We start from the raw sequence: 12,076 nt of genomic DNA, 5'->3' as shown, positions 1-12,076 counted from the left end.
ACTGAAGCACATAGCCCAGTCGGAGTTCTGCAATAATGAGTCCAGTTGAAACGTCCCAACTTAAGTCGTGAAAATCAGTGGTAATCTTCCCACTGCTTGTCCAGCCAGGACCTGCCTATCTGTTGGAGCTTTGACCTGCGAGGGTCTACACAAAGTGGAACATGGTTGGGGTGATTTATCTGGGCACTGCACAATGGAACCTGCAAACCTGGAAAGAACTGGTTTATAACTTCATTACACAGGGCACCCAGGCCATGTTTTTCCCATTGTGTGAGTGTTTGCTCACTTTGGGAGAGAACTGTGTCTTTGTGTAATGTGGACTTATACCTGTACTGTGCTGTCCAACTATTACATGACTGAGCTTTCTTTGTGACATTGTGATTTATTTCTGTTGTACAGGGGCGGTATGGCTGCTGTCGATTTTTGAGAGATGGCTACAAAACTCCAAGAGAGGTAGATAGAATCCAATTTCTTGTCTGTAGATTGATAAGTAGATGCACCATCTAACTGAACAGAAAATTGGCTACAGTCAGAACTTAGAGAATGATGTCTCACCTGTTTAACAGTAGGTCTGTGGCGGTAATTATATTCTTTATAAGTATAGAGTGATTTTTGAACTCCGACAGAAGGATCAGTACCAACATTTTATCTTTTGCATGAATACTCTTTTGTTAACACTCCTTCGTTCTTGTCTTGCTCTATAGTTGTTCCAAGCTTAGACCCTGATAATGCCATCAGCATTCTGCTTGACTCTTTAACACGCCTACGTAAATTTACAAAAAAAGATTCAAACTCATTGGTAATTTTAAAATATTTGAAAATGTATTCTGGTAAACATTCCCCTTTAATACAACTGCGTCTCTCTTAATTTTTCCAATGTTGCAAACTATTCCTGATCTCAAATTGATTATTTGAAAATGATGGCATTGGCATATTAATGATTAATTTTTTTAAAGTTTCTGTATTTAAATCACTACCTTCTGTTCTTAGGATCCTAGCAGACTGCATTACGATTCTGCTGAACTTCAGTTGTTTGAAAACATTGAATGTGAATGGCCTGTATTCTGGACCTATCTCCTCATTGATGGGGTATTTAGAGAAGACAAAGTGCAGGTAGGACATTGGAAACCTCATCAGTTATAGGGAGAGTAATGCTAGATCCATCGGTTATGTGGGGAGTAATTCTTGATCCATCAGTTATATGGAGAGTAATGCTAGATCCATCGGTTATGTGGGGAGTAATTCTTGATCCATCAGTTACATGGAGAGTAAAGCTTGCTTCATTGATCATCATCTACCTGTGCACTAATCAGATCCTACCTTAGTAACACAATAAACATTGACAGCATATGCTTCACCTTCATTATCATAGCTATCCAATTATTTCATGCTACCTATTCTAATCGAAAACATATTTGAAATTGTATAGCTGTGAAACTCATTTTTGTAAATTCTAGGTTTGCCTTTTATTTTACTTGTACCAATGGCCCCTTGTATTACGTACAATTTAATTTTAAATAATTCTCTGGATTATAGCGGGGAAGCATTGATGTAGTGGGATTGTCATCAGACTAGTAATCCAGACACCTAGGGTAATGAATTTGAATTCAATAAAAATCTGGAATTAAAAGTCTGACGATGACCATGGAAAAATTGTCGATTGTCTGAAAGACCCATCTGGTTCACTAATGTCATTTAGGGAAGGAAATCTGCTATCCTTACCTGTCCTACATGTGACTCCAGACCCACAGCAATATGGTTCGCTCCTAAATGCTCTCTGAAATGGCCCAGCAAGCCACTCAGTTGGATCAAATCATTACAAAGTCTTAAAGAAATGAAACTGGACAGACCATCCGGCATCGACCTAGGCAGCGGAAAAGAGAACAGCAACTCAGCCCTGTCAATCCTGCAAAGTACCCCTTACTAACATCTGGGGCCTTGTGCCAAAATTGGGAGAGCTGTCTCACAGACTAGTCAAGCAACGGCCTGACATAGTCATCCTCACGGAATCATACCTTACAGATAATGTTCCAGACACCACCATCACCATCCCTGGATATGTCCTGTCCCAACGACAGGACAGACGCAGCAGAGGTGGTAGCACAGTGGTATACAGTCGGGAAGGAGTTTCCCTGGGAGTCTTCAACTTCGACTCCAGATCCCATGAAGTCTCATGGCATCAGGTCAAACATGGGCAAGGAAACCTCCTGCTGATTACCACATACCACCCCCCCTCAGCTGATGAATCAGTGCTCCTCCATGTTGAACACCACTTGGAGGAAGCACTGAGGGTGGCAAGGGCACAGAATATACTCGGGATGGGGGACTTCAAGGTCCATCATCAAGAGTGGCTCGATAGCATCACTACTGACCGAGCTGGCCAAGTTCCAAAGGACATAGCTGCCAGACTGAGTCTGCGGCAGGTGGTGAGGGAACCAACAAGAGGGAAAAACATACTTGACCTCATCCTCACCAACCTGCCTGCCGCAGATGCATCTGTCCATGACAGTATCGGTAGGAGTGACCACCACACAGTCGTTGTGGAGATGAAGTCCCGCCTTCACATCGAGGATACCCTCCATCATGTTGTGTGGCACTACCACCGTGCTAAATGGGATAGATTTCAAACTGATCTAGCAACTCAAGACTGGGCATCCATGAGGCGCTGTGGGCCATCAGCAGCAGCAGAATTGTACTCAAACACAATCTGTAACCTCATGGCCCAGCACATCCCCCAATCTACCATTACCATCAAGCCAGGGGATCAACCCTGGTTCAATGAAAAGTGCAGGAGGGCATGCCAGGAGAAGCACCAGGCATACCTAAAAATGAGGTGTCGACCTGGTGAAGCTACAACACAGGACTACATGCGTGCCAAACAGCATGAGCAGCAAGTGCTAGACAGAACTAAGCGATTCCACAACCAACGGATCAGTTCTAAGCTCTGCAGTCCTCCCACTTGTGAATGGTGGTGAAATTTTAAACAACTTACTGGAGGAGGAGGCTCCACAAATATCCCCATCCTCAATGATGGAGGAGCCCAGCATATCGGTGCAAAAGATAAGGCTGAAGCATTCGCAACAATCTTCAGCCAGAAGCGCTGAGTGGATGATCCATCTCGGCCTCCTCCAGAGGTCCCCAGCATCACAGATGCCAGTCTTCAGCCAATTCAATTTACTCCACGTGATGTCAAGAAACAGCCGAAGGTACTGGATACTGCAAAGGCTATGGGCCCTGACAATATCCCGGTAATAGTATTGAAGACTTGTGCTCCAGAACTTGCTGTGCCCCTAGCCAAGCTGTCCCAGTGCAGCGACAACACTGGCATCTATCCGGCTATGTGGAAAACTGTCCAGGTGTGTCCTGTACACAAAAAGGACAAATACAACCCGGCCAATTACCACCCCATCAGTCTACTCTCCAGCATCAGTAAAGTGATGAAAGGGGTCATCAACAGTGCTACCAAGCGGCATTTGCTTAGCAATAACCTGCTCACTGACTCTCAGTTTGGGTTCCATCAGTGCCTCTCAGCTCCTGACCTCATTACAGCCTTGGTTCAAACATGGATAAAAGAGCTGAACTCCTGAGGTGGGTTGAGAGTGACTGCCCTTGACATCAAGGCAGCATTTGACAGATTGTGGCATCAAGGAGCCCTAGCAAAACTGGAGTCAATGGGAATCAGGGGGAAAACTCTCTGCTGGTTGGAGTCATAACTAGCATAAAAGAAGATGGTTGTGGTTGTTGGAGGTGATTCATCTCAGTTCCAGGGCATCACTGCAGGCGTTCCTCAGGATAGTGTCCTTGGCCCAACCATCTTCAGCTGCTTCATCAATGAACTTTCTTCTATCATAAGGTCAGAAGTGGGGATGTTCGCTGATGATTGAACAATGTTCAGCACCATTTTCAACTTCTCAGACTCTGAAGCAGTCCATGTCCAAATGCAGCAAGACCTGGACAATATCCAGGCTTGGGCTGACAAGTGGCAAGTAACATTCACACTGTACAAGTGTCAGGCGATGACCATCTCCAACAAGAGAGAATATAACCATTGCCCCTTGATGTTCAATGACAATACCATCACTAAATACCCCACTATCAACATTCTGGGGGTTACCATTGACCAGAAACTGAACTGGACTCGCCATATAAATACTGTGGCTACAAGAGCAGGTCAGAGACGAGGAATCCTGTGACAAGTAACCCATCTCCTGACTCCCCACAGCCTGTCTACCAATTACAAGGCACAATTCAGGAGTGTGATGGAATACTTCCCACTTGCCTGGATGAGTGCAGCTCCAATAACACTCAAGAAGCTTGACACCATCCAGGACAAAGCAGCCCACTTGATTGGCACCACATCCACAAACATTCACTTCTTCCACCACCGATGCACAGTAGCAGCAGAGTGTACCATCTATAAGATGTACTGCAGGAATTCACCAAGGCTCATTAGGCAGCACCTGCCAAACCCACGACCATTACCATCCATAAGGACAAGGGCAGCAGACACATGGGGACACCACCACCTGGAAGTTCCCCTCCAAGTCACTCACTTGGAAATATATCACCGTTCCTTCACTGTCACTGGGTCAAAATCCTGGAACTCCCTCCCTAACAGCACTGTGGGTGTACCTACACCAAATGGGCTACAGCGGCTCAAGAAGGCAGCTCATCACCACCTTCTCAAGGGCAGTTAGGGATGGGCAGTAAATGTTGGCCCAGCCACTGAAGCCCACATCCAATGAATGAATAATAGAAAAAAAACCTTTTCTGTAATTGTTATATTCTTGTATGCTGTGGAGAGTCACCTGTAGGGTGTCTCCTCTCAAGGGGATGTAAACTGATTTGGTTGACTGCTCATTATACTTACCACCTTCCCTCTCCACACTGTGCCCTGTTGAACTTCATTGCTCAAGTTTTCCATGTAACTTGGTAGAGTTCAGCTCAGAATCAGCCTTGTGGATATTCTCAGCGTTGTCTCCAGTGCTTGAATGATGGCCGCATGTTTCTGACCACAACTGGGCCAAGTACTCCGGGTGTGGTCTGACCAGAGCTGTGTACAAATTGCACGTGGCTTCAAATGACTTGTACTCTACTGAGATGTCATTTAGCATTATGCTGACTTTGTTAATCATTGCATTGGTTGGGTGTCATGAGCACCAGGTCTACCAAACCCTGGTTTGAATTCAGTGTGGGAATCTAACAGTGGGCCAAACCATGCTGACCATGGCTGCCAGAGGTGTGGGTGATTTTATCCCTTAGGACATGCCTGCACCCAACTGGTCAGATGTCCACACAGGATGACAACAGCAGGGACTGACCAATCAGCCTCTGGCACTCTAGTAAGTGATATGGAGTGAGATTCAGAGTCACATAAGGAGAGTTTTTTTTTTGAAAAGAAGTTAAAATGAAATAACTTCCTTGGTCCTCTTCTGGTCCAAACTCTTGCCATTGGCCTCCGCTGGGTGAAAGGCCATAATCGCTTAGCTTCCTGGGCCACCAGCTCAAATAACAAACAGACTCTGATGTGGATGTCTAAAGAAGGACTAGGCCGACAAGGTTTTGAGACGCTGCTGCCTGAAGGGCAGTTTGAGCAGGTAAAAACTGAAGGCAGCATGAGGAGAATGTTTCACCACTGGGCACAGTTCCCAGGCGAGGGTGAGGGTCAGTCACGCTAGGTGTAGCTCTCGAGCGAGGATGAGGGTCAGTCACGCTGGGTGTAGCTCTCGAGCGAGGTTCAGGGTCAGTCACACTGGGTGTAGCTCTCGAGCGAGGTTGAGGGTCAGTCACACTGGGTGTAGCTCTCGAGCGAGGATGAGGGTCAGTCACACTGGGTGTAGCTCCCGGGCGAGAGTGAGCGTCAGTCACACTGGGTACAGCTCTCGAGCGAGGTTGAGGGTCAGTCACACTGGGTGTAGCTCTCGAGCGAGGTTGAGGATCAGTCACACTGGGTGTAGCTCTCGAGCGAGGATGAGGGTCAGTCACACTGGGTGTAGCTCTCGAGCGAGGATGAGGGTCAGTCACACTGGGTGTAGCTCCCGGGCGAGAGTGAGCGTCAGTCACACTGGGTACAGCTGTCAGGGAAGGGTGAGGGTCAGTCACACTGGGTACAGCTGTCAGGGAAGGGTGAGGGTCAGTCACACTGGGTACAGCTGTCAGGGAAGGGTGAGGGTCAGTCACACTGGGTACAGCTGTCAGGGAAGGGTGAGGGTCAGTCACACTGGTATAGCTCTCAGGGGAGGGTAAGGGACAGTCACACTGGGTACAGCTCTCAGGGGAGGGTGAGGGTCAGTTGCAATGGGTACAGCGCACAGGGGAGGGTGAGGGTCAGTCACATGGTACAGCTCTTAGGGGAGGGTGAGGGTCTGTCACACTGGGAACAGCTCTCAGGGTGGGTAAGGGTCAGTTGCACTGGGTACAGCTCATAGGGGAGGGTGAGGGTCAGTTGCAATGGGTACAGCACACAGGGGAGGGTGAGGGTCAGTCACACTGGCTCCAGCTCCCGGGTGAGGGTCAGTCACACTTGGTACAGGTCCCGGGCAAGGGTGAGGGTTGGTCACACTGGGTACAGGTCCCGAGTGAGAGTGGGTGTAGATCACACTGGGTACAGCTCCCGGACGAGGGTGGGTGTAGATCACACTGGGTACAGCTCCCGGGCGAGGGTGGGTGTAGATCACGCTGGGTATAGCTCCCGGGCGAGGGTGGGTGTGGATCACCCTGGGTATAGCTCCCGGGCAAGGGTAGGTGTGGATCACCCTGGGTACAGGTCCCGAGCGAGGGTGGGTGTAGATCACACTGGGTACAGCTCCCGGGCGAGGGTGGGTGTGGATCACCCTGGGTATAGCTCCCGGGCGAGGGTGGGTGTGGATCACCCTGGGTATAGCTCCCGGGCGAGAGTGGGTGTGGATCACACTGGGTGCAGCTCCCAGGCGAGGGTGGGTGTAGATCACACTGGGTACAGCTCCCAGGTGAGAGTGGGTGTGGATCACACTGGCTGCAGCTCTCGGGCGAGGGTGGGTGTGGATCACACTGGGTAGAGCTCCCGGGCGAGGGTGGTTGTGGATCACACTGGGTGCAACTCCCGGGCGAGGGTGTGTGTGGATCACCCTGGGTAGAGATCCCAGGCGAGGGTGGATGTGGATCATCCTGGGTACAGCTCCCCGGCGAGGGTCGGTGTGGATCACACTGGGTGCACCTCCCGGGAGAGGGTGGGTGTGGATCACACTGGGTGCACCTCCCGGGAGAGGGTGGGTGTGTATCACACTGGGTACAGCACTCGAGCGAGGGGAGTGTAGATCACACTGGTACAGCTCCCGGGCGAGGGTGGGTGTAGATCACACTGGGTATAGCTCCCGGGCGAGGGTGGGTGTGGATCACAGTGGGTACAGCTCCCAGTCGAGGGTGAGGGTCAGTCACACTGGGTACAGCTCTCAGGGAATGGGGAGGGTCAGTCACACTGGGTACAGCTCTCAGGGAATGGTGAGGGTCAGTCACACTGGGTACAGCTCCCGGGCGAGGGTGAGGGTCAGTCACACTGGGTACAGCTCTCAGGGCAGGGTGACGGTCAGTCACACTGGGTAAGCTCCTGGGCGAGGGTGAGGGTCAGTCAAACTGGGTATAGCTCTCAAGGGAGGGTAAGGATCAGTCACACTGGGTACTGCTCCCGGGCGAGGGTGAGGGTCAATCGCACTGGGTACAGCTCTCAGGGGAGGGTGAGGGTCAATCACACTAGGTACAGCTCTCAGGGGAGGGTGAGGGTCAGTCACACTGGGTACAAGTCCCAGACGAGGGTGAGGGTCAGTCACACTGGGTACAGCTCCCAGACGAGGGTGAGGGTCTGTCACACTGGGTACAGCTCCCGGATGAGGGTGAGGATCAGTCACACTGGGTACAGCTCCCGGGCGAGGTTGAAGGTCGGTCACACTGGGTACAGCTCCCGGGCGAGGTTGAGGGTCAGCCGCACTGGGCACAGCTCTCAGGGAAGTGTGAGGGTCAGCCGCACTCGGTACAGCTCCAGGGTGACGGTGGGGATCCGTCACACTGGGTACAGTTCTCAGAGGAGGGTGAAGGTCAGTCGCACTGCGTACTGCTCCCGGGTGGGTGGGGATCACACTGGGTTCAGCTCCCGGGAAATTTTCAACCTGCTAAAATGTAACGTGACACCCATAGTGTAAAATCTCTTGATTTTAGGATTAGGGAATGATATTTTACCAAGATAACCAAGTTAACTGAATCATTGGGCTATCAAGGGTTTCAGTGGGTCTGTCTCTGGGGTGCCCTCACTGCACGGGCTGGTACAGTTTGTTGATTCTGTGACAAACTGAAGAGTAAACAGTGCATTGCAGACTGTGTGTTGCCCTGATGGCAGTAAATTGCCTGAGGTGTAAAGTTGAAGTGGCAGAGCTGGCTGTAGTAACGATTAGTACAAACACTCAGACAGCTGGCTCACCAGACCGATCTCAAGGCTGCAAATGAGAAGAAAGAATGTGACAACTCAAGAGAGAAGAACATTGTGCCAGATGGGAAGATGCCAGCGAGCATCGTAGGTGACTGGCAGTTGAACAAGCACCTTGCAAACATTTTAAAACAAAACATTGATCTCAGGAAAGGAGCAACAAAACTCACATCACCCATTGGTGGAGCCCAGTAGGAACAATGTTTCCTGCTGTTGTGATCACAGTGATGAAGCTGACACATGTAACTGCTTCCTTTATCACTGATGAAAATAACCATCAACCTACGTTAGCCTGAGACTGCTGTTCAAGTTTTTCTGCATTCTGCCTGCCTTTTAAGAGCCACTGCAAACAGACGAATTGATTTAGTAAAAGTCAGTATAAATACTCTGATTATGTCATAGTATTCATGGTTAAATCAAATTCAGGGTGATTTGTGAATCAGAGTGGTTTCTCTGCAGGAGATTTGCACAGCTGAGATGTTATAGCACCACTACTGGTGGGAGGATGGCATCATAGTGTGACAAGTTTACATAGGCAGTTTCCATTGTAAACGTTGACAGAGGGATTAACAATGAAATTGTAAGAATAATGAAAGAACATATGATTTTAAACTAATTTAAGCCGGCATGCTCTGACGGGGCGAAATTTAACGTGGATGGTGGGGTCCTGTCATTCACTGTGGAACCTGGTAGTACCGCTGCTGACCCGATCTTCAGGAGCCCTCGTGGAATTAAGTTCCTAACTGGTAATGGGAACCCTGACTCTGGGGTTCACGGTTCCCCGAGGTGTCATTTAATTGCTGCACTGCGTGTCTGGGGCGGATATCCTGCCCCTGGACCAAGTAGAGGCCGGCAACTCTGCAGCATTGCTGGCGCCACTGGGAGAGGTGGCTACTGTGGGTATTGCAGGGGGGCATGCCCAGAGGATCGGTGATGGATCCTGTGGAGTCAGGTAAATGGGGCAGGATGGGAGTCACAGGGAGGGGGAAATGGTCATCAGTGGGGTGGGGTGGGGGTTGACCGTAAGGGCAGTGGAAGTCCCCAGCCCTTCCCAATCTCAGGACCCTGGATCAGGCACAGAGTGCTTGACAATGAGGAATTCCCCCTTCTCACCCCACCCCTAGCCCTCACCAATTAGACTGCTGGAAAATGTGACAGGGTTTGGTGGATGGCCACTGAATGCCGTCCCGTGCCCACTGCTGGTTAAATACCAGCGGCTGCAGGGTGAGATCCTTAAGTGGCCACTTAAGGGCCTCAGCTGGTGTCCTGGCAGGCTGCCCGCAAGTCTTCTGCCTGGTACATCATCAGAGAGAGGCGGGAAGGTGGCAGTATCTCCTGCCCATGCCATGCTGCCTCCAAACCCACCTCTGGGGAGTTGGGGGGGGCGGGGGGGAGATATTAAATTCTACCTTTGATCTTTGCCCATTAGTTCCTCACCCCCTGAAAGCCTGCACGGTCTCGCTTCCCGCTGTGCAGGACCATCAGTTATTGAGGAATTACATATGTATACAGACTGTTAGAAGATCTCAGTTTATTAAGGAGCCTCGCAAACTGGATGAACAAAGATGCTTCATGCCTGCAGAGCAAGACACCAACACCCTCTTATGGCATGGTACCTGAGGGGGGAGAGAGATGGAAATAGACATATATTCAAAAATTCTGATCAAGCAAATAGGAAGAAAATGTTACCTTTGGCGAGCGGGGTGGTAACCAGATGTCATAGGTTGGCAAAAGAACTAGAGGGAGAAATTATTTCACAAAAAGCCTTGTGAATGGGCAGGGGATGGGAGCCATTGGCAGTACTTTCACAAAGCTAACAGAGGCATGATGGGCTGAATGGTCTCCTTCTGTGCCCTCTGATTCTCTCTGTACGACTGTTGCTTATGGCGGATCCCAAGCCCAGATCCGTAACTGTGAAGGTAAATCCTTGCAAGGTTGGATCTGAGGATTTAGGACCTGCAGAAAGCTAGCTCACTATCACATTTCCAATAATATTTAGGCAGCAGGTTAAGAGGATATTTAGAATGAGCACCTGGAAATGTACATAAAGGGGACTTTAACAATGGAAGCCAGGAAGATTGGTTGAGCCTTGAGGTGGCGCAATCAAAATGGGCCAAAAGATCATCTTCATCTTCCATAGCATGTGAATATGGAGCAAACAAGCAGCAAGCCTTGTTAACTTCCAGTGAATATGACCAGCAAACACAATGGTACAAGTAAAAATCACTCTGCTATCAAGCTGTGGCCCTGAATTGTACGGATTTCCTACATGAAGCTCATGTGTCAGACCTGAAACTAATGCTGTAGGCCATAAGTTTAACATGCAGTCCCTCCGTGCACTATTTCAGCAGTATGTATTTAAGTAGGTTAATGCCTCACCTAAAATAGCAATAATTAGCCTTTATCCAGAACTGTTCTGTTTCCATTTCATTGTGCGGTTTTCATCGGATGAAGCAAATCGTCATTCTCTGGGCAGAAGTCCTATTTAGCAAAAAAAAAATCTATATTTTTCTGAGAGAGTGTGAAACATTCTGGGGAAAATATTCTGTATTTTGACATTATAACAGACCTACAGAGATTAGAGTTCTGAAAAAGTACCTCATTGGCAGCAAGACGCTTTGAGAGGTTTCCTGAAGGTGTGAAAAACTCTGTCACAATGCAAACCCCCTCTCTCTTTTCACTCTTTCTTTAAATGTTGTTCCAGATTGAAGAGTACAGAGAGACCCTGGAAGAAATCCTTATAAGAGAACAGAATGGCATACGTCTGGTCCCAGAGCTATACGCTGTTCCTGCTGAAAAGGTCAGACATTGAAAACCCTTCATTATAAATTATAAACCGTAACAACATGTAGCTAATGTAGAACACTACACTAGAATTTTAACTAATAATATACGGTCTCATAAATTTATGTTTGAGTTGACAGTGATGTTTTCTAAGCAACAGATATTGGATATGTTACTTTATTTAATTGACCTGAAAATTACTTCCATTGTACCAGTTAAGACTCTTTAATTTTTTGATTGTAATTGTCGTTTGTGTGGGAGTAGCTGATTTAATCTGCAGAATCTTGCCACTCTTTGCAATTGGCATATCTGCCCATGCAATAATGCCAAACAGTGCAGAAAATTTCAGCCAAGCTTGTCAGTCATGTGTCAATCATCTACATTTAACACAGAGAGCTAGGGGTTTGAGGGTGAGTATTTACAGATGAAAGTTAGCTGGATTGTAGGCACCACACTGTTGCTGGGCACTGCCGTACGCTGTTACTGCTCCAGGACATGAATGTCTGCCATCACTGTGAGGCGCTGTGGGCAGATATTCTCCTGAGGAAACGTTTATCCCCAGCTTGCAACGTCCCCCCACAACCCTGACACCCCAGAGTAGAATCAGCAGGCAAGAGCCAGGCACACCACAAGGAGTGCCGGTTTATGCCAACATGACCTGTTTATGGGAGGTGGAGAGTTTGATCTGAGAGGAACAGGGTTTGAAGGGCTCCATTGTTAACTGACGGTGGGAGGATGGCATGAGATTGGCAACATAAATTGGGCAGAGGCAGAAGAGTGAGACCATGAGGTGAAGGTGGGGAGAGAAGACTGACTCTGTGAATTGGGAAAGTTAGG

At 48.8% G+C, this 12,076-nt stretch overlaps 1 protein-coding gene across 8 annotated transcripts in view; it reads left to right on the top strand.

Annotated features, from left to right (window-relative positions):
* The window catches only part of LOC121290772 (phosphorylase b kinase regulatory subunit alpha, liver isoform-like), a 164,364-nt gene that overhangs the window by 51,743 nt on the left and 100,545 nt on the right, over positions 1–12,076 (top strand). For all 8 annotated transcript variants that reach the window (XM_041211669.1, XM_041211673.1, XM_041211672.1 and 5 more), the window contains 3 exons: positions 400–453; positions 991–1,113; positions 11,160–11,255. In XM_041211669.1, the coding sequence (XP_041067603.1) occupies positions 400–453; positions 991–1,113; positions 11,160–11,255 (273 nt within the window). The remainder of the gene's footprint in view (positions 1–399; positions 454–990; positions 1,114–11,159; positions 11,256–12,076) is intronic.

Source organism: Carcharodon carcharias, chromosome 18, assembly GCF_017639515.1.
Source record: "Carcharodon carcharias isolate sCarCar2 chromosome 18, sCarCar2.pri, whole genome shotgun sequence".
Taxonomy (NCBI): domain Eukaryota; kingdom Metazoa; phylum Chordata; class Chondrichthyes; order Lamniformes; family Lamnidae; genus Carcharodon; species Carcharodon carcharias.
Note: the sequence above shows the minus strand (reverse complement) of the source record. Positions and strands in the feature narration are given on the sequence as shown.